The following is a 26,065-nucleotide window of genomic DNA, read 5'->3' as shown; positions in this document are numbered from 1 at the left end:
TTGGGAGTTTCTCTCATTATTCTCTGCAGATCCTCTCAAGCTCTGTCAGGTTGGATGGGGAGCGTTGCTGCACAGCTATTTTCAGGTCTCTCCAGAGATGTTTGATTGTGTTGAAGTCGGGGCTCTGGCTGGGCCACTCAAGGACATTCAGAGACATGTTCCAAAGCCAGTCCTGCGTTGTCTTGGCTGTGTGCTTAGGGTCGTTGTTCTGTTGGAAGGTGAACCTTCGCCCCAGTCTGAGGTCCTGAGCGCTCTGGAGCAGGTTTTCATCAAAGATCTCTCTGCACTTTGCTCCATTAATCTTTGCCTCGATCCTGACTAGTCTCCCAGTCCCTTCCACAGGAATAACATCCCCACAGCATGATGCTGCCACCACCATGCTTCCCCGTAGGGATGGTGATAGGTTTCCTCCAGATGTGATGCTTGGCATTCAAGGATAAAGAGTTTAATCTTGGTTTTATCAGACCAGAGAATGTTGTTTCTCATGGTCTTAAGAGTCTTTTAGCAAACACCAAGCGGGCAGTCATGTGCCTTTTACTGAGGAGTGGCTTCCGTCTGGCCACTCTACCATAAATGCCTGATTGGTGGAGTGCTGCAGAGATGGTTGTCCTTCTGGAAGGTACTCCCATCTCCCCACAGGAAGTCTAGAGCTCTGTCAAAGTGACCATCGGGTTCTTGGTCACCTTATCATGGCCCTTCTCCCCTGATTGCTCAGTTTGGCCAGGGTGGTTAGCACTAAGAAGAGTCTTGGTGGTTCCAAACTTCTTCCATTTAAGAATGATGGAGGCCACTACGTTCAATGCTGCAGAAATGTTTTGGTACCTTTCCCCAGATATGTGCCTCAACACAATCCGGACTCTGAGCTGTACGGACAATTCCTTCAACCTCACGGCTTGGTTTTTGCTCTGATATGCATTGTCAACTGTGGGACCTTATAGAGACAGGCGTGTGCCTTCCCAAATCATGTCCAATCAATTGAATTTACCACAGGTGGATTCCAATCAAATTGTAGAAACATCTCAAGGACAATCAATGGAAACAAGATGCACCTGAGCTCAATTTCGAGTCTCATATCAAAGGGCCTGAATACTTACGTAATAATGGTATCTGTTTTGCAAAACTTTCCAAATATTTCCCAAAACTATTTTGGGATTTTTATTTAGCCCATTTTAGAATGAGGCTGTAACGTAACAAAATTTGGAAAAAGTCAAGCGGCACTGTACAACTGTTGGACTAATAATTACACCCTAGATTAGCTAGATGCAGGTAAGAGTGTGGAAGGTGGTATTGAATGAGCCACACTCTGTCACATTGACTATTCAAAATTCTCTTGACATGTAAACTTTCATTCATAGGCTAGGTTGTAGCAACCTCATAATGTGTACAGGGAAAATTTGAGTATCATGTAGTAGCCTAAACCTAGTGATGTTACATTGAGCTTGGGGAATGGAATATGAATGGCAGTCATCCAATATGCTGTTATAAGACCACACTCATTTAAAAAAAAGTTATCCTCCCTCATCTTAGATTTCACCAATCACCACTTTTGCCAATATCATTTCAATGACACAAAAAGCATTAATGGTATATATCCACCCACATTTAAAATTAGCTTGGATGATGACAGGGGAGCTCCTGCCTTTTCTATCAGGACAAAGTCAAGCCTATTGGCCCAGTAGTGATAAAACTAATAACAAAGCAATAGGGTTCACATAAGGCCAGTCATATTTTTGAGAAAAACCTCCTCAACATACATCTATTAGTTCATTAAGTCTCTGTCCTGCACAATAAACAATCTCCTCAGGTTCATTAAAGGAGCATATTTATGTCTGATTCATAGACAGACAGAGTGGTTCGACTAGAGGACAGAGTGCTTGGACAGCCCTGCTGCTGCCTGCCAACTGCACAGGAACTCATATACTGCAGGCATTAAATCTATTTTTTTTTATATCTCTGGCAAAACATATGTAGAGAAGATGTATGAAAGATGAAAGATAATATCATGGAAGGGTAAAGACAAAGGTCATAAATTACACAAGAAAAATATTTTCATAGTTCTCTTTAAAACTGGAATCCTTAACGGTGAAACTGCCACATCCATTTGGGATATTACACCAACAAAGAAGTTACTGTAAAAAACAAACACGGCAACAAAACCAAAACAATAACAGAGGTGCTAGGGCGGACAGTGACGCAGTTTCCCCTAATGTGGATTCCATCTTTAAAATGACATTATTACTCCTCAATATATCCAGGCTGTATCACATCCGGCCGTGATTGGGAGTCCCATAGGGCGGCGCCCAATTGGCTCAGCGTCGTCCGGGTTTGGCCGGGATAGGCCGTCATCATTCTTAACTGACTTGCCTAGTTAAATAAAGGTACTTTTTTTTTTTTTTTTATAAATCTTGAAGCGTTGTCTTTGTATGTACTTCTGTCCTGCTATTAAACATTGATATGAGGTAACAACAATGGCGCCGGAGAAAACGGCTGACGTTTTACGTGTCCCCAACTGATTGTGTTTTTGTTCGTTTATTTGCATTGTTTGTAACTTATTTTTTACTTATGCTGTACATAATGTTGCCGCTACCGTCTCTTATGACCGAAAATGATTTTACGATTACAATTGCGTTTTTATTCACCACGGACTGACAGAATCCTTTTCTCCTTGTAAGAGACTGATGAGCCGGACGCAAATTATATACTGCTTTCTCGGGAACAGGCCCAGATCCCCATGATTTGCGTGAAGAGAAGGCGGAGAAAACGGGGCCAGAAGGCGGGCTGCCTTCTGAGAATTCGTAGGCGATCGAATAAACCCCCATTTCCTTCCAATCTGCTAGCAAACGTGCAATCTTTGGAGAATAAAATCTATGATCTACGCGTAGGATTAAACTAACAACTGGATATTAAAAACTGTAATATCTTATGCTTCACAGAGTCGTGGCTGAACGACGACACTATCAACATACAGCTGGCTGGTTATACGCTGTACCGGCAGGATAGAAGAGTGGCGTCTGATAAGACATGGGGCAGCGGACTATGTATTTTTGTAAATAATAGCTGTTGCACAATATCTAAGGAAGTCTCGAGCTTTTGCTTGCCTGAGGTAGAGTATCTCATGATAAGCTGTAAACCACACTATCTACCTAGAGAGTTTTCATCTGTATTTTTCATAGCTGTTTACATACCACCACAGACTGAGGCTGGCACTAAGACAACATTGAATGAGCTGTATTCCGCCATAAGCAAACAAGAAAACGCTCACCCAGAGGTGGCGCTCCTAGTAGCTGGGGACTTTAATGAATGTAAACTTAAATCCGTTTTACCAAATTTCTATCTCGATGTTAAATGTGCAACCAGAGGGGGAAAAACACAAAGCTCTCCCTTGCCCTCCATTTAGCAAATCTGACCATAATTCTATCCTCCTGATTCCTGCTTACAAGCAAAAATTAAAGCAGGAAGCACCAGTGACTAGATCAATAAAAAAGTGGGTAGATGAAGCAGATGCTAAGCTACAGGACTGTTTTGTTAACACAGACTGGAATATATTCTGGGATTCCTCCGATGGTATTGAGGAGTACACCACATCAGTCATTGGCTTTATCAATAAGTGCATCGATGACGTCGTCCCCACAGGGACCGTACGTACATACCCCAACCAGAAGCCATGGATTACAGGCAACATCCGCACTGAGCTAAAGGCTAGAGCTGCCACTTTCAAGGAGCGGCACTCTAACCCTGGCGCTTATAAGAAATCCCGTTATGCCCTACAACGAACCATCAAACAGGCAAAGCATCAATACAGGACTAAGATTGAATTGTACTACACCGGCTCTGACGCTCGTCGGATGTGGCAGGGCTTGCAAACCATTACAGACTACAAAGGGAAGCACAGCTAAGAGCTGCCCTGTGACACGAGCCTACCAGACGAGCTAAACTACTTCTACGCTCGCTTCGAGGCAAATAACACTGAAACATGCATGAGAGCACCAGTTGTTCTGGAAGACTGTGTGATCACGCTCTCCTCAGCCGATGTGAGTAAGACCTTTAAACAGGTCAACATTCAAACATTCACAAGGCCGCAGGGCCAGACGGATTACCAGGACATTTACTGTGAGCATGGGCTGACCAACTGGCAAGTGTCTTCACTGACATTTTCAACCTCTCCCTGTCCGAGTCTGTAATATCAACATGTTTCAAGCAGACCACCATAGTGCCTGTGCCCAAGAACACTAAGGTAACCTGCCTAAATGACTACTGACCCGTAGCACTCACGTCTGTAGCCATGAAGTGCTTCAAAAGGCTGGTCATGGCTCACATCAACACCAATATCCCATAAACCCCAGAGCCACTGCAATTTGCATACCGGCCCAACAGATCCACAGATGATGCAATTTCTATTGCACTCCACACTTTATTTTCCCACCTGGACAAAGGGAACACCTATGTGAGAATGCTATTCATTAACTACAGCTCAGGGTTCAACACCATCGTGCCGTCAAAGCTCATCAATAAGCTAAGAACCCTGGGACTAAACACCTCCCTCTGCAACTGGTCCTGGACTTCCTGACAGGCCACCCCCAGGTGGTAAGGGTAGTTAACAACACATCCGACATGCTGACCCTCAACACAGGGGCCCCTCAGGCCCCTCCTGTGCTCAGTCCCATCCTGTACTCCCTGTACACTCATGACTGCACGGCCAGGCACGACTCCAACACCATCATTCATTTTACCGATGACACAACAGTGGTATGCATGATCACTAGCAACAACGAGACAGCCTATAGGGAGGAGGTCAGAGACCTGGCCGTGTGGTGCCAGCACAACAACCTCTCCCTCAAAGTGATCAAGACGAAAGGAGATGATTGTGGACTACAGGAAAAAGAGGAATGCCCCCATTCTCATCGACGGGGCAGCAGTGGAGCAGGTTGAGAGCTTCAAGTTCCTTGGTGTGTGTTCCTTGGTGTGCCTCTGACACCGTGCCCTAAAAATTGCCAAAGACTCCACCCATCCTAGTCATAGACGGTACATTCTGCTACCATACGGCAAGCGGTACCAGAGCACCAAGTCTAGGTCTAAGAGGCTTCTAAACAGCTTCTACCCCCAAGCCATAAGACTCCTGGACATCTAATCAAATGGCTACCCAGACTATTTGCATTGCCCGCCCTCTTTTACACCGCTGCTACTCTCTGTTATCATCTTTGCATATTACCTCACTAACCCATTGACTAGCACATCAACTAGCACATTGACTCCGTACCGGTACCCCCCTGTATATAGTCTCGCTATTGTTACTACTCTTTAATTATTTGTTACTTTTATTTCTTATTCTTATCCAGATTTTTTTTTAAAAACCTCATTGTTGGTTAGGGACTTGTAAGTAAGCATTTCACTGTAAGGTCTACAGCTGTTGTTTTCGACACACACGACTGATAAAATCTTATTTGATTTTTTTATTTGATGAATTCTGTCTTCGTGGACTCCTGCACAGGTCAATTCTGGGATCTTGATTGAAGCTTTGGAATAGATGGATCGGACCTGGCAACCCAAGCAGTCAATAAGAATAGATGGATCAGACCTGGCAACCCAAGCAGTCCATTAGAATAGACAGATCAGACCTGGCAACACAAGCAGCCTGGGAAGTAGAGAGGGGACAGGGGACAAAACACCCATTGCTCAGGTTACCTTCAGCTCTCACCAGGGCCAGTCTTTATTCCACCCATCAAAGCCACAACTCAGCACATTCCAACACAGGCACCCTGAGCCAAAGTGGATGCTGCTCACCCATTATAGTATCACAAAGTCAACTGACACGGAATTTAAAAACAACAAAGTCATCATATTTCAAGGGTAAAGCCTTCGAAGAACAACAGTGTTCTCTGCCGTGGACTATAAATAGAGTGATAGAGAGGAGGGTTGGTCACGTGTGCCGGGATTCTATACCGTTGATGCTGCGGACATCGACTCCTCATTAGTGTTGATAGATACTGTGTGTCATTGCTGATGGTGTTAATACTGGGCTTCCCAGTAGCAGTCCTCAAGATCCCCTCATATTATACACAGAGGAGAAGTGTGAGTTGAATAAAGATGGTGACACGATTGCACTTTGTAATGATAAAAATGGTTGAAGAGAAAGAATTGAACCACAGGTGGTTTTTTTTATTAGCGTGTCTTGGCTACTTCAAGAGTTTCTACTTCATGCATAAATAGCATGGTGCCTGGTGCAGTCCTAATGCTGTTAGCTGTAACCCCCGGTGGGACTGTGGAGGTTGCACCCTTGTGGCAGGTACTTCGCCAACGGGGGCCTCCGGGAAAGTTTCAGTGACAATGCAAAAGCTAAACCATAGCAGAGAAACCACTCTCATGAGATCGGCTGGATCAGATGCTTTCAGTCTAAATGTCAACAAAAAGCACTCGGCACTCGGCTCCAAGACTCGGAGGCGGATGCGTGTACCAGTAGGATGCATGGGGAGTGAGTAGCTCCTATAGCTGCAGGAAGTAGTTTGGGGGTGGGTGTGCTGCGATTTTTGACTGGGGAGAGGGGGGGGTCAGGGGTTGCAGAATAAATAAAATTGCTTGCGCTGAAGACGTCTGAATCAGTCTGCTAATACAGAACTAGTAAAGGGCCAGTGCACAACTTTTGTGAGATTTATTATTAAAACTAAATGTATTTGAGTGTTTACCAGCATTTGTAACTTGAGTCTGATAATTATCTGTACAAAACTGTTAATCTGATTATACTTGTGGACTATAAAAATACTTGTACGTTGATATACGTTTTCTAGTTTCTTGAAATACAACTTATTTCTATGTGAAAACTGAAATGGTCTATTCATTCCTTTTCCATTTTAGTAGACTCTTATCCAAAGCAACTTACAGTAGTGAGTGCATACAATTACATACTGGTCACCTGTGGGAATCAAAAATCACAACCCTGGCATTACAAATGCCATGCTCTATCAACTGAGCCACATGATCACATCACATTGTCACAAACCACTTGATGTCTCAATGTACTCAATTACTGTATCGTGCATTGTTTTTTCTTCATGCTGAAGGAAAGTCTACAGCTACAAACCTAGATGACCAGCCTATGTACAATACACTAATGTACATTTACATTAAGTAGTTTGTAAGGATGGTAACTTAATACTGCATAAAAAGTGGTTGTTTTACATGTTATTTAATGTGGATGTTTTGTGTCTTTGCCCATAACTTTGCACCTTTTGATCTAAAAGTTTGAGGACAGGGTTTTGATCTAAAAGTTTGTGGACAGGGTTTTGATCTAAAAGTTTGAGGACAGGGTTTTGATCTTTCTGGATTCCATTAGAATGACTATTCGCAGAGAAAGGGACATGGCAACAAGTCTTTCAATTCCAGCTGATGAATCCTGCAAGATTATCACGTCTGCTCCCGCTCTTCCTCCCCCTGGCGCTTGAGGGCGCCAGATTACCCTGCATCATGCACTCCGGCCCCAGTCGGATCGTCAGGCTCCCATGCCAAACCGGCTCGCCAGGCTCTCACGCTCCTGCTGGTTCCCCGGGCTTTCACGCCCCATCCGGCTTGCCCTGTGCCCATGTCTCGACCGGTTCGCCCAGGTGGGACGCTGGGTGGCGTCCCAAGAGGGAGGGGTACTGTCACGTCTGCTCCCGCTCTTCCCTCCCCCTGGCGCTTGAGGACGCCAGATTACCCTGCATCATGCACTCCTGCCATCCATCACCCACACCTGCCTTCTCTCGTCACTCGCATCAGCGTTATTGGACTCACCTGGACTCACTTATCTCCTGTTCATTTCCTCCCCTTTATTTGTCAGTTCCCTGCTCTGTTCCCACTGCTGCATTGATTGTTTTTTGGGGGGTTATCGTTAAGGGCTATCCAGGAAAACATAGCTAAAATGCTGTCAATGCACACCAAAACAAACAAACTTCTACAATCTGTTTTTACAAAAGTAGATTTGCTCGAAAATAATGTACAGGCTACCGTGTCAGACACGCACAAACAAGGCGTGCACATGAACGAACAAGATAACACAATTCACTTTTTGGAAACAAAGTTGCAGCCTTTTGAAGATGAATTGGACTAGCAATAAAACCTAATGAGACAAAACAATAAGAGAACCTAATTTTTTATTTTACCTTTATTTAACTAGGTAAGAACAAATTCTTATATTCAATGACGGCCTAGGAACAGTGAGTTAACTGCCTTGTTCAAGGGCAGAACGACAGATTTTTTTCTTGTCAGCTCAGCTTCGACCCTGCAACCTTCCGGTTACTAGACCAACGCTCTAACCACTAGATTATCTGCCACTCCACGAAACAACATGAGAAAACCTAATGAGACAAAACAACATGAGAAAACCTAATGAGACAAAACATGAGAAAACCTAATGAGACAAAACAACATGAGAAAACCCAATGAGACGAAAGAACATGAGAAAACCTAATGAGACAAAACATGAGAATATTGACGAGGAAAAAGGAGACCTTTCCAGCTACGTGGTCAAACTGATATCATTCTATAGCTAGAGGACTCCTGATATCTCCAGGAGTGATATGTATCTGTTGTTCAGTACTGTCTTTTCGATAGCTAGACCCATTTACTTTAAGTCCTGCCTGTCTTCCCAGTAGCCTACTCTGTGTGTGAACGGCTGACTGCTGTTAACTTACAGAAATTTGTTGACACATCAACCAGGGGCAGGGCAATTTGTGCCTTGTTTCAGTAATCAGTGGCTGTATTGAAGGGGGAGTGGCTTCACATCTCATAGGCAATCATACATAAGTGTTTGTACTTCAGTCTACCCTGGTTTCTCAGCGGCAGCTGTAAGCAAGCGCTGGTCATGTCAATGGCAGTCTCGTCTGCAAAACTAAAACCGTCGCCGAAACAAAGACAGTTCTGTGAAGTTATTGGAGGAAGGAAAGACAGGAAGGCTCCTCACCCCTCTCTCACTTGAGTATCTTACCTAGTTATTCAGACAATAAAAGGTTTGCTCCTTTTTAGCTTGGGCAACTATGTGTGTTTTCTATACCTGTATGCTCCTCTCCCTGTAGGCTATACAGACACTCCCCACTCCTTGGCTACAACCCTTCTAGTTTATTGTACCCTGCACGCACAACCCATGTGGAATTCCGTGTCTCTGCCAGCATTTGATCTGCGGTCAAGAACGTTGAGTTCATCTCAGCCTATACTGCCTTTCAGTCCCTTGACTTTTTGGCCCTGACAGAGACATGATCACCCCAGGGAACACTGCTACTCCAGCTGCTCTCTCTTCATCTGACTACGTTTTGTCTCACAGTCCAAGAGCATCTGACCGTCTCGGAGGTGGCACAGGTCTACTCATTTCTCCGAAGTGGAGATTTTCTCTTTTCTCCCTCTCTCAACTGTCCATCTCCTCATTTGAATTCTATGCTGTCACTGTCACGTGTCTACTCAAGCTTAACATTGTTGTCATCTATTGCCCACCAGGTGCCCTTGGAGAGTTCCTCAATGAGCTTGACACCTTGATAAGCTAATTTCCTGACGATGGCTCACCGCTCTTCGTACTTGGCGAGTTCAACCTCCCGACGTCTGCCTTCGACTCATTTCTTTCCAACTCTCTCTTTCCTCCCCTTGCCTCTTTTGGCCTCACCATTTTCTAATCCCCTCCAACTCACATGGCAGGCAATACGCTTGACCTCATCTTTACTAGAGGCTGTTTTCCCACTAATCTCAATGCAAACCCCCCCTCCAGGTCTCTGATCACTTTTTTCATTCAATTTCTGTCTCCCTTTTCTCCAACCCTAACCACTTAGCCCCTACCCAGATGGTCATGCGCCACCGTAATCTTTGCTCTCTCTCTCCCACTACTATTTCCTCTCTATCCTATCATCTTTCCTTTCTGCTAAATCATTTTCCCTCCTGTCTCCTGATTCTGCCTCTGACCCTCCCCTCATTGCTTTCCACATCTTATGACTTGCACTATCCCCTTTCCCCCCAGCCGGTTCTCCCCTTCCCTCCTGCTCTGTGGCTGTGACTCATTGCGAGCTTACAGAAAAGGGCTGCGGGCAGCTGAGCGAAAATGGAAGAAAACAAAACTTCTGGAGGACCTATCATCCTTTCACACCCTTCTCTCTACCTTCACTTCCTCTGTATCCACTGCTAAAGCCCCTTTCTATCACTCAAGCTTCTGTCTCTAACCCTAGGAAACTCTTTTCCACCTTCTCCTTTCCCTCCTTAATCGTCCACCTCCTACCCCTCCCTCCCTCTCTGTGGACGACTTTGTCAACCACTTTAAAAATAAGTTGACAACATCCACTACTCATTCACTCAGCCTGAGTCCACTGGTCTCACTCACACAGAACTAACCTTTATCTTTCTCACCTCTCTCTCCAGATTAAATCCTGTGAATAGCGCGGTCTGGCCGCTCGACAACCTACCCGCTCAACCCCATCTGATCCTCCTATCTGAAAACCATCTCTGGAGAACTTCTACCATTCCTCACTTCCCTCATCAACTCATACTAGCTGCATCCCCTCTGACTTCAAAGTGGCCCGAGTCGCTCCCCTCCTCAAGAAACCAATTCCATTGCATGCCTTCCCTCTATTTAAAGGGATATCAACCAGATTCCTTTCCCTATGGCTTCCACATGGTGTGAACAGTCTTTAGACATAGTTTCAGGCTTTTACTCTGAAAATTTAGCGAGAACGATCACATCGCGTCAGTGCATAGCTGGGTACCAGCAGAGTTTTGCATGCGCAACAGCTTGGAGCAGACATTTTCTCTCTCTATCCTATTGAAAAAGCTACGGTCTGGTTGAAATATTATCGATTATTTATTGTAAAAACAACCTGAGGATTGATTATAAAAAATGTTTGACATGTTTCTACGAACTTTACGGATACTATTTGGAATTTTCGTCTGCCCGTCATGACCTGCACGAGCCTGTGGATTTCTGAACAAAACGCGCCAACCAAATGGAGGTTTTTGGATATAAAAATAATCTTTATCGAACAAAAGGAACATTTATTGTGTAACTGGGAGTCTCGTGAGTGCAAACATCAGAAGATCATCAAAGGTAAGCGATTAATTTTATTGCTTTTCTGACATTCGTGACCAATCTACTTTGCTGCTAGCTGTTTGTAATGTTTTGTCTGCTGAGAGAGATGTCCTAACATAAACACTTGGATAGCTTTTGCTGTAAAGCTTTTTTGAAATCTGACACGCCAGGTGGATTTACAACAAGCTAAGCTGTGTTTTGTTATATTGCACTTATGATTTCATGAAAATTAAATCTTTTTTGTAAATAAATTTGAATTTGGCGCTCTTCAATTCAGCGGATGTTGACGAAAATGATCCCGCTAACGGGATTGGTGCGCCAAGAAGTTAATCAATTTTAGAATGAGGCTGTAACATAACAAAATGTGGAAATTGTTGTTTGAAGGAGACCAATGCGCAGTGTAATTTGTGGTCATCATATTTATTTAAATGAGAACCAGCAACAAAATAACAAAGTGAAACCAAAATGAACGTACCGTTCCTTAGGCTACAAGAGCTGTACAAAAATACCACAACATAGGTGGGAAAAAGGCTACCTAAGTATGAACAACGATAGACAGCTGCCTCTGATTGCGAACCACACTCGGCCAAATACAAAGAAATACAAAACATAGAATGCCCCCCCACATCACACCCTGACCTCAGCAAATAGAGAAATAAAACGTCTCTCTAAGGTCAGGGCGTGACACAATTGGTCTGGATACTTTCCGAATGCACTGTATATTTAAAAAACAATATCTTAATTATTTAACTACTGTGTAAAAATGCACCATGCATGTCAAATGTGTGTAAAATGTATATGTATCAAATACACTGAACAAAAATATAAACGCAACATGTATAGCTTTGGTCTCGTGTTTTATGAGCTGAAATAAAAGATCCCTACATTTTTCCATACACACAAAAATCGTATTTTTGTCAAATTTGGTGCACAAATTTGTTTACATCCCTGTTAGTGAGCATTTCACTTTGCCAAGATAATCCATCCACCTGACAGGTGTGGCATATCAAGAAGCTGATTAAAAGGCATAATCCTTACACAGGTGCACCTTGTGCTGGGGAAAATAAAAGGCCACTCTAAAATGTGCTTTGTCACACAACACAGTGCCACAGAGCGTGCAATTGGCATGCTGACTGCAGGAATGTGAATAAAAATGGGTATGCATAATTCAAGTATTTCTGTACAAACGGTCAGAAGCCGTCTCAGGGAAGCTCACCTGCGTGCTCGTCGTCCTCACCAGGGTCTTGACCTGAGTGCAGTTCAGTGTCATAACCGACTTCTGTGGGCTCACCTTCGATGGCCACTGGCATGCTGGAGAAGTGTGTTCTTCACAGAAGAATCCCAGAATCAACTGTACCGGGCAAATAGCGCTGTGTGGGCGAGCAGTTTGCTGATGTCAACATTGTGAACAGAGTGCCCCATGGTAGCGGTGGGGTTATGGTATGGGCAGGCTTAAGCTACGGGCAATGAAAACAATTGCATATTCTCGATGGCCATTTGAATGCACAGAGATACCGTGACGGGATCCTGAGACCCATTGTTGTGCCATTTATCCAGCCATCACCTCCTGTTTCAGCATGATAATGCGGCCCCATGTTGCAAAGATCTGTACACAATTCCTGGAAGCTGAAAACATTCCAGTTCTTTCATGGCCTCGTACGCAATAGACAGGTCATCCATTGAGCACGTTTGGAATGTTCTGGATCGACGTGCGCGACAGCGTGTTCCAGTTCCTGCCAATATCTAACAACTTTGCATAACCATTGAAGAGGAGTGGGACCACATTCTACAGACTACAATCAACAGCCTGATCAACTCTATGCGAAGGAGATGTGTCATGCTACATGAGGCAAATGATGGTCGCACCACATATTGACTGGTTTTCACCACAAACCTTGTTTTTAAGGTATCTTTAAACAACAGATGCATAAAAAAATCCATATATTAGCGTTTATATTTTTGTCCAGGGTATATAAATAAACCAAGGAAATGTGTTATGGTATGCAGTATACAAACCCCAACCACTAAACAAGATGTAGTCAGAACATCTAAGACAGCACAGGACTTTGTACAGAGGGAAGCAGGGACGCCTGTCAAAAAAAAGAATCACCATCCAACAGCCATTAGTCAAAGGACAAACGGAGTGTTGTCATTTCAGGGAATGACTTTCAAGGAAAAACATGTGTGGCGGTGAAAACACACACACACACACACACACACACACACACACACACACACACACACACACACACACACACTCTTAGCTAAACTTAAGTAGAAATCATGCAAGAGTCGTTCCATGTCAAATCAAATCTAATTTTATTTGTCACAAGCGTTGAATACAACAGGTACAACAGGTACCTTACCATGAAATGTGTACTTACAAGCCAACAATGCAGTTCAAGAAATAGAGTTAAGAAAATACTTACTAAATAAACAAAACTATTTTTAAAAAAAGTAACACAAGAAAATTACATTACAATAATGAGGCTATATACAGGGGGAACTGGTACCGAGTCAATGTGCGGGGGGTAAAGGTTAGTCGAGATCATTTGTACATGTAGGTAGGGTTAAAGTGACTATGCATAGATTATAAACAACAAGTAGCAGCAGTGTAAAAACAAAGGAAGTCAATGTAAATAGTCCAGGTGGCCATTTGATTAATTGTATAGCTTTGGGGTAGAAGCTGTTTTGGTAGGAGCCTTTTGGACCTAGACTTGGTGCTCCGGTACCGCTTGCCGTGCGGTAGCAGAGAGAACAGTCTATGACTAGGATGGCTGGAGTCTTTGATAATTTTTAGGGCCTTCCTCTGACACCACCTGCCATAGAGGTCATGGATTGCATGAAGTTTGGACCCAGTGATGTATTGGGCCCTACGCACTCCCCTCTGTAGTGCCATACGGTCGGATGCCGAGCGGTTGCCATATCAAGCGGGGATGCAACCGGTCAGGATGCTCTTGATGGTGCAGCTGTGGAACTTTTAGAGGTTCTGGAAACCCGCTCCACTTCAGCCCCGCCGATGTTAATGGGGGCGTGTCCGGCCCTCATTTTCCTGTAGTCCACGATCATCTCCTTTGTCTTGCTCACATTGAGGGAGAGGTTGTTGTCATGGCACCACAAAGCCAGGTCTCTGACCTCCTCTCTATAGGCTCTCATCATTGTCGTGATCAGGCCTACCACTGTTGTGTCGTCAGCAAACTTAATGATGGTGTTGGAGTCGTGCCTGGCCATGCAGTCATGAGTGAACAGGAAGTACAGGAAAGGACTAAGTATGTACATCTGAGTGGCCCTGGTGTTGAGGATAAGTGTGGCAGATGTGTTGTTGCCTACCCTTATCACCAGGAAGTCCAGGATCCAGTTGCAGAGGAAGGTGTTTAGTCCAAGGGTCCTTAGCTTAGTGATGAGCTTTCGGGACACTATGGTGTTGAACGCTGAGCTGTAGTCAATGAACAGCATTCTCACATAGGTGTTCCTTTTGTACAGGTGGGAAAGGGCAGTGTGGAGTGTGATTGAGATTGAGTCGCTCTCAGATCTGTCGCTCTAGTGGGGCGGTTGGAGTGGGTCTAGGGTTTCCAGGATGATGGTGTTCATGTGATCCATGTCCAGTCTTTCAAAGCACTTCATGGCTAACGACGTGAGTGCTATGGGGCGGTAGTCATTTAGGCAGGTTACCTTCATGTTCTTGGGCACAGGGACTTTAGTGGTCTCCTTGAAATATGTTGGTATTACAGACTCAGACATGGAGCATTTTCTTCTTTGCTTATTGCTTATACAGCTCGTTGAGTGCGGTCTTAGTGCCAGCATCGGTTTGTGGTGGTAAATAGATGACTACGAATAACATAGATGAGAACTCTCTTGGTAGATAGTGTGGTCTACAACTTATCATGAGGTACTCTACCTTAGGCGAGCAATACCTCAAGACTTATTTAATATTAGACATTGCGAACCAACTGTTATTGACAGACGTAGCTGCTCTGTCCTGCTGATGCACAGAAAACCCATTTGGGCCTGGTCTCCGGAAAGCAGTATATCATTTGGGTTGGACTCATTAAATAAAAATCTTTGTTCAGTTCTAGGTGAGTAATTGCTGTTCTGATGTCCAGAAGCTATTTTTTGGTAATAAGAGACGGTAGCAGCAACTTTATATACAAAATAAGTTACAAACAATGTGAAAAAACTAACAAAATAGCACAGTTGGTTAGTAGCACGTAAAACGGCAGCCCTCCCCTCCGGCACCATTGTTATTTCTGCAAGCCATGATAAATTGTTTCTAAAGTTAAGAGGTAAGATTGGCATTAATGAAACATTATCTTGTTGAAATTAAATTTTATCTCAGAAAAATGTATCTAATTGATTGCACCCATATTGGCCATTTTAATTTATAGGATTCAGATAATATTCAATAAATATAGTAACCAACATCCGATTTGGACCAAACTTCTTCCTACCAATGAGTAAGACATGAGGAATCTCCAAAATTATACATTTATATAGTTATGTCCTTTATCTGTTCTTGTCGATTCATGTTCTTGTCACGACTTCTGCGAAGTCGATGCCTCTCCTTGTTCGGGCGGTGCTCGGCGGTTGATGTCACCGGTCTTCTAGCCATCATTGATCCATTTTTCCAGCGCCTCCACCAGCACAACCTGGGTCTCCCCTGAGCGCCCCTTTCCCGCCTGAACCCAGCAGGATCCATCTATCCATGCCACAGGGGTACGGCAGAGATGCTGCCGGTTGCCAGGGTTTCCTCCTAAAACTAATCCTGTACCTGGCCATGGTCCACCCAGCTCCATCGGACCGTAAGATGAGTTACGCCCTCATCTCGTGTCTCACCGGGAAAGCCCTGGAGTGGGCCAGCGCTGTGTGTGGAGAAGAGGATGTGGCGTTGGACCATTTTGAGGAGTTCACCCACCATTTCCGAGCAGTATTCGACCACCCACCCGAAGGCAAAGCGGCGGGTGAGCGCCTCTACCATCTGAGGCAGGAGACGAGGAGCGCCCAGGAGTTTGCTCTGGAGTTTAGGACCCTGGCTGCCGGCACTGGATGGAGCGACAGGGCCCTGATCGACCATTACCGCTGTAGTCGACGCAAGGACGTCCGTCGGGATCTGGCCTGCAGAGACACCGCCCTCACCTTCGACCAGCTGGTGGACCTGTCCATCCGGCTCGACAACATGCTGGCTACTCGTGGACGTTTAGATCGGCGTCTGGTTGTTCCATCCTCCCGCACCCTCTCTCCTGTACCCATGGAGTTGGGTGGGACGGTGCGCAGGGAGACCGGAGGGGGTTCCCGCTCGTGCACCATATGTGGTCGCAGAGGTCATACTGCTGGTCGGTGCCGGGTTGGTTCCTCTGGGAATCGAGGCAGCAGGCAGAGCACTCTGGCGTCACCCCAGGTGAGTAGGCACCATTCTCATCCAGAGCCCTCTGTTGCACATATGTTTGTCACTTTTCCTAAATTTTCCCCACGTTCCCAGCATAAGATGCTATTAGATTCAGGCACGGCCTGAATTCTCCTGCGTATTCCGTGGTGCTGGGCCTACCCTGGTTAGCTTGTCATAAACCTACTGTTTATTGGCCAGAGAGGGCTCTCAAGGGGTGGTTGCGAGAGTGCTCAGGTAGGTGTTTAGGGGTTTCTGTTGGTGCTACTACGGTGGAAAGTCCAGACCAGGTCTTCACCGTGCGCATCCCCCCAGAATATGCTGATTTGGCTCTTGCCTTCTGTAAAAAGGCGAATCAATTACCACCCCATCGACGGGGGGGGATTGTGCAATAAATCTCCTGGTAAACACTGCACTTCCCAGGAGTCACGTGTATCCCCTGTCGCAAGCGGAGACGGTGGCTATGGAGACATATCTCAGAATCCCTGCGTCAGGGGTACATTCGGCCCTTCATTTCACCCGTCTCCTCTAGTTTCTTTTTTGTGAAGAAGGATGGAGGTTTGCGCCCGTGCATTGATTAGAGGTCTCAATAAAATCACAGTGAGGTACAGTTACCCGCTACCTCTTATCGCTACGCGATTGAGTCAATGCACTGGGCGCGCTTCTTCACTAAACTGGATCTCATGAGTGCGTACAACCTGGTGCGTAACCGGAAGGGAGACGAGTGGAAGACGGCATTTAGTACCACATCAGGGCATTACGAGTACCTTGTCATGCCGTATGGGTTGATGAATGCTCCATCAGTCTTCCATTCTTTTGTAGACGAGATTTTCACGGGCAGACCTGCACGGGCAGGGTGTTGCGGTGTATATTGATGACATTCTGATATACTCCGCTACACGCGCCGAGCTTTGTGTCCCTGGTGCGCAGAGTGCTTGGTCGCCTGTTGAAGTATGACCTGTACGTCAAGGCTGAGAAATGCTTGTTTTTCCAACAGTCCGTCTCCTTCCTAGGGCATCGGATTTCCACGTCAGGAGTGGAGATGGAGTGACTGCATTGCAGCCGTGTGTAATTGGCCGACTCCCACCACGGTAAAGGAGGTGCAGCGATTCTTAGGGTTTGCCAACTACTACCGGGTTTTGGTCAGGTTGCTGCTCCCATTACCTCACTGCTAAAGGGTGGCCCGGTGCGCTTGCAGTGGTCAGCTGAGGCAAACAGGGCTTTTAGGCACCTGAAGGCTCTGTTTACCTCGGTTCCTGTGTTGGCTCATCCGGATCCCTCTTTGCCGTTCATAGTGGAGGTGGACGCATCCGAAGCTGGGATAGGAGCAGTGATCTCTCAGCGCTCGGGTGCGCCACTGAAACTCCGCCCCTGTGCCTTCTTTTCGAAGAAACTCAGTCCGGCGGAGCGAAACTATGATGTGGGGGACCGGGAGCTGTTGGCTGTCGTCAAGGCTTTGAAGGTGTGCAGACATTGGCTTGAGGGGGCTAAACACCCTTTTCTCATCTGGACTGACCATTGCAATCTGGAGTACATCCGGGAAGTGAGGAGACTGAATCCTCGCCAGGCAAGGTGGGCCACGTTTTGTGTGTTACCCTCTCTTACAGACCAGGCTCCCAGAACGTTAACCTGTCTAGGACTGGGGTTCCGCCAACAGCCAATGAAATTGCAGGGCGCCAAATACAAATCAACAGAAATCTCATAAATTATTAGGCACCATTTTAAAGATATAATTCTCGTTAATCCAGCCAGTGTCTGATTTAAAAAATGCTTTACATCGAAAGCTCCACAAACGATTATGTTAGGTCACCACCAACTCACAGCAAAAACCCAGCCATTTTTCCAGCCAAAGAGAGGAGTCACAAAAAGCACAAATAGAGATCAAATTAAATCAGTAACCTTTGATGATCTTTAGTCAGATGACACTCATAGAACTTCATGTTACACAATACATGTATGTTTTGTTCAGTGACGTTCATATTTATATTCAAAAATCTTATTTTACATTGGTGTGTTACGTTCAGTAGTTCCAAAACATGGAATATTTTGATATTGCAGAGAGCCACATGAATTCACATAAATCCTCATTATAAATGTCGATGAAAATACAATTTTTAGACATGGAAATATAGATACACTTCTCCTTAATGCAACCGCTGTGTCAGATTTCAAAAAAACTTTACGGAAAAAGCATAATCTGAGAACAGCGCTCAGAGCCCAAACCAGCCAGCGAAATATCCGCCATGTTGGGTAGTCAACATTTTTCATAAATAGCATTATAAATATTCACTTACCTTTGATCTTCATCAGAATGCACTCCCAGGAATCGCGGTTCCACAATAAATGCTTGTTTTGTTCGATAATGTCCATCATTTATGTCCAATAGCTTCTTTTGTTAGGGCATTTGGTAAACAAATCCAAATGCCCGATCTGTTCCATTCGGACCAAACGTTCAAAAAGTTATATTACAGGTCAAATAAACTTGTCAAACTAAGTATAGAATCAATATTTAGGATGTTTTTATCAGAAAAGTTCAATAATGTTCCAACCGGAGAATTCCATTGTCTGTAGAAAAGCAATGGAACAACAGCTACCTCTCAAGTGAAAGTGCGGGAATGAGAACGACGCTGTAGGCAGAACACTGACTCAAAGAGCTCCCCTCCGGTCCCACATCACAGTAGAAGCCTGAAACAACATTCAAAAGACGGTTGACTTCTAGTGGAAGCCTTAGGAAGTGCAACATAACCAATATTCAATAGGGGTGAGTTCAAAAACTACAAACCTCAGATTTCCCACTTCCTGTTTGGATTTTTTCTCAGGTTTTTGCCTGCCATATGAGTTCTGTTATACTCACAGACATCATTCAAACAGTTTTAGAAAATTCAGAATGTTGTCTATCCAATACTAATAATAATATGCATATATTAGCATCTGGGACTGAGTAGGAGGCAGTTCACTCTGGGAACGCTATTCATCCAAAAGTGAGAATATTGCCCCCTATCCCAAAGAAGTTAAGGCAGACGCACTGTCCCGGCTGTATGACACAGAGGAGCGGTCCATGGATCCTCCTCCCATACTCCCAGCCTCTTGTTTGGTGGCGCCGGTAGTGTGGGAGCTGGACGCGGACATTGAGCGGGCGTCACGTGCAGAGCCCTCTCCTCCTCAGTGTCCAGCTGGGCGTCTGTACGTTCTGTCTGCTGTTCGCGACCAACTGATCTATTGGGCCCACACGTCACCCTCCTCTGGTCATCCTGGGATAGGTTGGACGGTGCGCTGTCTTGATAGCAGGTACTGGTGGCCCACTTTAGCTAAGGACGTGAGGGTTTGTGTGTCCTACTGCTCAGTGTGCGCCCAGTGCAAGGCTCCTAGACACCTGCCCAGAGGTAAGTTTCAACCCTTACCAGTTCCACAACGGCCATGGTCGCACCTGTCGGTGGATTTCCTAACCGATCTTCCACCTTCACAGGGTAACACCACGATCCTGGTTGTTGTGGATCGTTTTTCTAAGTCCTGTCATCTCCTCCCTTTGCCTGGTCTCCCTAAGGCCCTGTTTACACACGTCTTCCGGCACTATGGGGTGCCTGAGGATATAGTGTCTGATCGGGGTCCCCAGTTCACGTCTGGGGGTCTCGGTCAGCCTCACCTCAGGTTTTCACCCCGAGAGTAACAGGCAGGTGGAGAGAGTTAACCAGGATGTAGGTAGGTTTCTGCGGTCTTATTGCCAGGACTGGCTGGGGGAGTGGGCGAAGTTCGTGCCCTGGGCAGAGATGGCACAGAACTCTCTCCGCCACTCCTCCACTAACCTTTTCTCCCTTTCAATGTGTATTAGGGTATCAGCCGGTTCTGGCTCCTTGGCATCAGAGTCAGACCGAGGCTCCTGCGGTGGACAATTGGTTCAGGCGCGCGGAGGAAACCTGGGATGCCAGACACGTCCACCTTCAGCGCGCCGTACTGCACCAGAAAGTTGGTGAATATGAAATTATTCATGATGGGATGAAATGTGATTTTAGCTTCTAAAATGTGAGATTTGGGTTTTCATAAGACAGGGCTCAGCTCAATCAGTAGCCCGCCCCTGTGAAGGGACATGGGCTATAAAACTTTTCAAACACGCCCTCCACTCCCTTCCTATATAAGCCCTTGACGACAACATAACCCCCTGTTCCGATGATGTGAGGACGACGGTCCTATGTCAGAATGGTTCAGATAATAACTACAGAACGAAGCCAACATCAGCGTGAGCTTTGGTTGCGAATGGTATGAACTTTGAACTCTTATTCACTACAGAAGTGATACCTCCTAGCCGTTGAGTTAGCAACAGCAGATGCAAACGAGGGTTAGGAAGGAACAGAGAGTATCCCGTCTACCACACAACGACGTTATGACAACGTATCCAATTGACCACCAGAGACATTCTTCAAGGGACAAAGGACTCGGTTGGGCAACACGGCCTTCCATCTACCATCAACCTACCGAAGCGCAGCTCAGAGTAAATATTTATTGCATTTTCCTTTTCCAAATGGGCGGTAATTTAGAATGCATAAGATACTGTATTTACAATAGCACAGCTTTTTCCCTTTGTTCCTCAGTCTTCCCGCTTTTCACTCAAACCCAGCCCCTTTTCTTTTGTGTAACAAGCTGTCATATCTGTTCCGCCCGCTAGGGACGTTTTCCTTTATGATATAATTTGTAATCAAGTTAGGATTTAATTATGTGTACGTGTAATTCTGTGTGATTAGTTAGGTATTTAGTAAATAAATAATTAAACCCAATTTTGTATTGCTGATTCAACTTGTTAGCCAGGGTTCGTGCAGATAACCAAGAATTTACAACTTTCAGATGAGACTGAATTAAGATGATTAATATTGACTGCTATTGATTGTAAAATATTACGAGGTCTTTAAGAGTTTATTCGGAAGATAACAGCTCTATAAATATTATTTTGTGGTGCCCGACTCTCTAGTTAATTACATTTACATGATTAGCTCAATCAGGTAATATTAATTACGTATAAATAATTTTACAGAATAGCATGTCATATCACTTAATCCGGCATAGCCAAAGACACGAGATAGGTTACAGCTACCCACAAATTACCGTATTAACCCCTCATTCTATGTGTCTTTCCTCAGGCCGGCTGTGGCTGGCCCGCTCCAGGAGGCTGAAGTGCGGGATGTTCCTCTGCCCCCTCTGGACATCGAGACGTCGGGCGAGGGGCCTTCAGTACCTTGTGGACTGGGAGGGGAGCGGTCCAGAGGAGAGATGCTGGGTTCCGGTGGAGGACGTGTTAGATCCTTCCCTGCTGCAAGAATTCCACCGTCTCCATCCGGATCGCCCTGCGCTTCGCCCTCCGGGTCGTCCCCGAGACCGGTGTCGATGCGCGGCTCGTACTGTCATGACTTCGGCCGAAGTCGATGCCTCTCCTTGTTCGGGCGGTACTCGGCGGTCGACGTCATCGGTCTTCTAACCATCATTGATCCATTTTTCAATTTCCATAGTTTTTTTTCGTCTTCCTATACACCTGGTTTCAATCCTATTCATTACCTGTTATGTATTTAACCCTCTGTTTCCCCTCATGTCTTTGTCAGAGGTAGTTTATTGTTCAGATTTTGTGTTGTTTGTATTGGTGCGCGACGGGTCCTCGTACCCACTTTATATTAGTCATTTGTTTTGGAGCTATGTTTTGTTTTAAAGTCATTAAACAAATCTACTAAGTTTGATTCTCCTGCGCCTGACTTCCCTGCCACCTATACACACACACACACACAACTCTGACAGTTCTGTATTGTTTCATGTTTTGTGTGGACCCCAGGAAGATTAGCTGCTGCTTTTGCAGCATAAAAATACCAGCATAAAAATACCAAAATACACCCTATGCCAATCCCACCCCAAAAACCAGAGTACAGTATCAGTTCTCTATGTTTGACAAGTAGTATGAAGCTGTGGCTTGGAGTATTGCTTCACCATACTATGTAATGTATTCCCTGTGAATGTGTTGATCATTTTCCCACCCATTCAGAGAAATGTATAATTGAAATCACTTGCATTATTTACCATTTAGTAGTGTGAAAGTACCAGGTTTGACCACTAGATTCCGCTGTTCCTGCAATACCGCCACACTCCTCTATTCATTTTGCTGGTCCTTTGTGTTTATTAAATAGATCACAACATAGATCACTCTGTTAATTAAATCCTTGTTTATTTACTTAGTTAAATCCTTGTTTAGGTATTTAGTTAATTCATTTTTTAGTTAGTTTAATCCATGTTTAGTTATTTAGTTAAATCCTTGTATAGTTAGTTAAATCCTTGTTTAGTTAGTTAAATACATGTTTAATTAGTTAAATACATGTATAGTTAAATCCATGTTTGGTTAGTCAAATCCATGTTTAGTTAGTTAAATCCTTGTTTAGTTAGTTAAATCCTTTTTTTATTAGTTAAATCCTTGTTTAGTTAGTTAAATCCTTGTTTAGTTAGTTAAATCCATGTGCATGATGTGACAGGGAAGGCATTCCACAAAAAGGCATCAAATCTAATAGTGAACATTCTTGGACAATGGGTCCTCAAGATAGTTATGTTGCAAAATGTAACACTTAAAATAAAATGTGTCTTTTTTCCTTTTAAATATATTAAAAACAATGGTCATGTTTATTGTTTACTCAATGTCCTTTCGTTCTCTTTACAAGGTCCATCCAGACACTGCTCTAGATCAGCGATGCTCTCCTCCAATGGAGTAGTGAAGTTTACTGTAGGCTAATATCCCATCAGCACTCAGCCCTGCCACGTAGGAGTTGGCTGGCTGCAGCTCGTCTTGGCTGCGAACGACGCACCTCTGATGGATTCGTGCGACTACATCTGAGCCTCCGATCCAATCCGCACAGCTGCTGCCAAAGTCCATCATGCGGGTGTTTCTCCTGTCTCCAGTTTCCCCATTAGAAGTTCATACAATTGTGTGTGTAAATGTGTGTATACGTGTTCTTTAAGTATATATAATGTGTGTGAGAGCATGTGTGTATTTGTCTTAGGAGAATTTGTGTATAACAATCCAACTTGGCAGAATGCCCGGAATACATATGTATTTTGTATATTCTTTCAGAGTAGACTAGAACTACTCAGAAAAAACCTACACATCTGAAGTGACTGAGAAGCAAGTCTCCCAATATCCTCGGGCTGAGCTCTGCGGTTGGAACTGAAGTGACATGTGAATCCCTTTTATGACTTTATCATGTCTTTATCCACCCACTCAGATTACTGTATCTTCTATCTGCTTGGTCAGTGGAGTTTTGGTGAACTCTGACCACCCCTGAGGAGGGAATGGACAGGGTCATATGGAAGTCGGGGGGGGGGGGGGGGTTAAATAGTTTGATGATTAGACTATGAACTGGAGAGAAACGAACATTGCACCATAGTGTACTTTCCCACCAGTGAGAATCCTTTATTATAAGTCCAATGACTGCATACTGTAGATATCCATTTGAGAAAGAAAAAGTTGAACATTTGGTAAATTCGAGTTTAGCAGCCTTTGCTTTGTCCTACAAGGGTGTCAAACTATCCTCCAGTCTGATTTGCTCTGTAGAGACATGCCAGAGAGTGTATTTACGAGTGTATCACATGTCATGACAGGTTATGTATAGAATGAACTAAAGATTACATTATAGAATCAGGCAATACTTAAAATCAGAAAAAAACCGAATGTTAAATTAGATGCTTTCTCTGGATAGCTTTAATTTTGTTCATCAGGCTAGACAAGGAGAACTAGAAGGGCTTGGAGAGGGATACGTTTGTTTTCTCTCTGTACAATAAAGCAGAGTTCACTGCCAGTTCAACAGATATTTCAACAGGGACACAAATGGAATGTCTAGAAGAAACCCACATAAGGCTTAGCAGCATTCAGCACTCTAAAGTTACAGATGATGACGACCTATGAAGGAATGTCATCATGTCTTCTGACAGTCAGAAAAGGCATGCAGGTTCTGTAGAGGTGTAACTGAAGTTCCTTTTACCTTGGGGGTAAGAGTCCGCTGTTTGATTGACATGGGGTCTCTTAATGGCAGAGGAGCGATAAACGATGTGATGTCGTCCATCTCCTCCTTCCTCCTCCCCCGCCCCACCACCTTGGTGCTCCAGGGGTTCGATGAAGAACTCCTCCCGCCCCATGCGGATCATTCCTGCCTGAGAAAGATGAGATGAGAAGGGGGTTGAACTTTACAATCACAAGCATCCATCTAACTGGAAGAAAAACAACTTTAAATAACACTTTGAGAATAACTTAATTGAGAAGGGAAATGCATAATAATCAATATATCCACCACTTTAAAGCTCGGCCCGAAGAGAGGACAACATTGACAAAAATACAAATGACATGAGACTGCAAAGAGACATGAGTTGATCAATATGGGGCCAATTTATATCAACCATCTGATCAACAATTTAGATCAGCCAAAACAGCGATACTATTACTTCCAGAAATGACAGACTAACTGTGTCGTGACAGCCCAAACCAGGTGGTCCCCTATCCTGTGTCTGTCATGGAAAATGGGAAACGGGGAAGAGGAGGGATGCGAATGTAAACTTTAAAACACACTGTGACTGGAACAGACATGCCTGTTCAGGGTCAGCTCAATACTGCTTCTCTCTCTGACCCCGACCACAGAGCTAGAGAGGGGCTGCTGAGACTGCCATTTATCACAGCCTCCTGAGAAATATTACACAAGGAGCTGTGACATCCTCCCGAGGTTTAATTACCAAGGAAAGATCTGGACTCTTAATTGCCAAGGAAAGATCTGCACCTCGGTTAGCCAGCTCTCTGAGCCACTGTGAAGTCAAACTTAACCTACCTTACCACGCAGCATGGCTAAGTACACATCTTCCACTCAGAAAATCAGTTGCTCAGTCACCTCATCTCAGGAACTCTAGAACTCTAACAGCTTATTAAAGTCATGCTAGGGAATAAAGGAAAGATTCTACTCTGGGCTGCAGGAATGAAGCACATACCTCAGTCTTGAAAGCAAGAATTTCCATTCTCCCTTGTGACAGGGAAGGCTATATTTTACTGCAGCAACTATGAAAAACAAATAAACTAAGTCAAGTCATTTTATATTAAACAATGGTGCAAGACTGGGGTTTTTGCATACTAATTTTTTCCATTTGGCTACAATGTGATAGACATCCAAACCCATAATCTGAAATAAAACTCTGTTTTCAACAACAAATAACTTTCCCAGATGTCAAATCCTCTCTTGCCAATTGAAAATCGTAAACTAACATTTGAGGGATCAACTTCACTTAACAATCACAAATAAATCACTAGCTCTCGCTACCAGCTTTACTGTCAGAAAAAGTCTACAGTGCCCACACAGTTGGAACAGTGGTCCACTAATCAGGTATTATACCCACACCACTCTGTAGAACTTTAGCTGTAAAACGGCATAAAAATTGCAAACGTTGACAGGAGAATTGAAGGAAAAGTTAGCATAAGCCATGCTGAATTGCAGAATCTTTTTGAAGATGTGATCCAGCTCCACTGTAACAATGAGACTTTTCCATAAGCCTGAAAGGCTCCAGTGCCTGCCTAGACTGCCAAGAGTGAAATAGGAGAGCAGAGCCTGAGAGAGAGGGCCTGAGCAGCTCCGTCCCGGTTTCCAAGCTCAGAGTCAGGCCTG

General features: G+C 44.6%; 1 protein-coding gene across 2 annotated transcripts in view; it reads right to left on the bottom strand.

Moving 5' to 3' along the window:
- Nucleotides 1-26,065, bottom strand: part of LOC110510203 (A disintegrin and metalloproteinase with thrombospondin motifs 2) — an 89,948-nt gene that overhangs the window by 53,055 nt on the left and 10,828 nt on the right. For both annotated transcript variants that reach the window (XM_036967492.2, XM_090226503.1), the window contains exon 3: nucleotides 24,407-24,575. In XM_036967492.2, coding sequence (XP_036823387.2) covers nucleotides 24,407-24,575 — 169 coding nt within the window. The remainder of the gene's footprint in view (nucleotides 1-24,406; nucleotides 24,576-26,065) is intronic.

This window comes from Oncorhynchus mykiss, chromosome 29 (genome assembly GCF_057628025.1).
Source record: "Oncorhynchus mykiss isolate SJ-2025 chromosome 29, ASM5762802v1, whole genome shotgun sequence".
In the NCBI taxonomy this organism is placed as follows: domain Eukaryota; kingdom Metazoa; phylum Chordata; class Actinopteri; order Salmoniformes; family Salmonidae; genus Oncorhynchus; species Oncorhynchus mykiss.
Note: the sequence above shows the minus strand (reverse complement) of the source record. Positions and strands in the feature narration are given on the sequence as shown.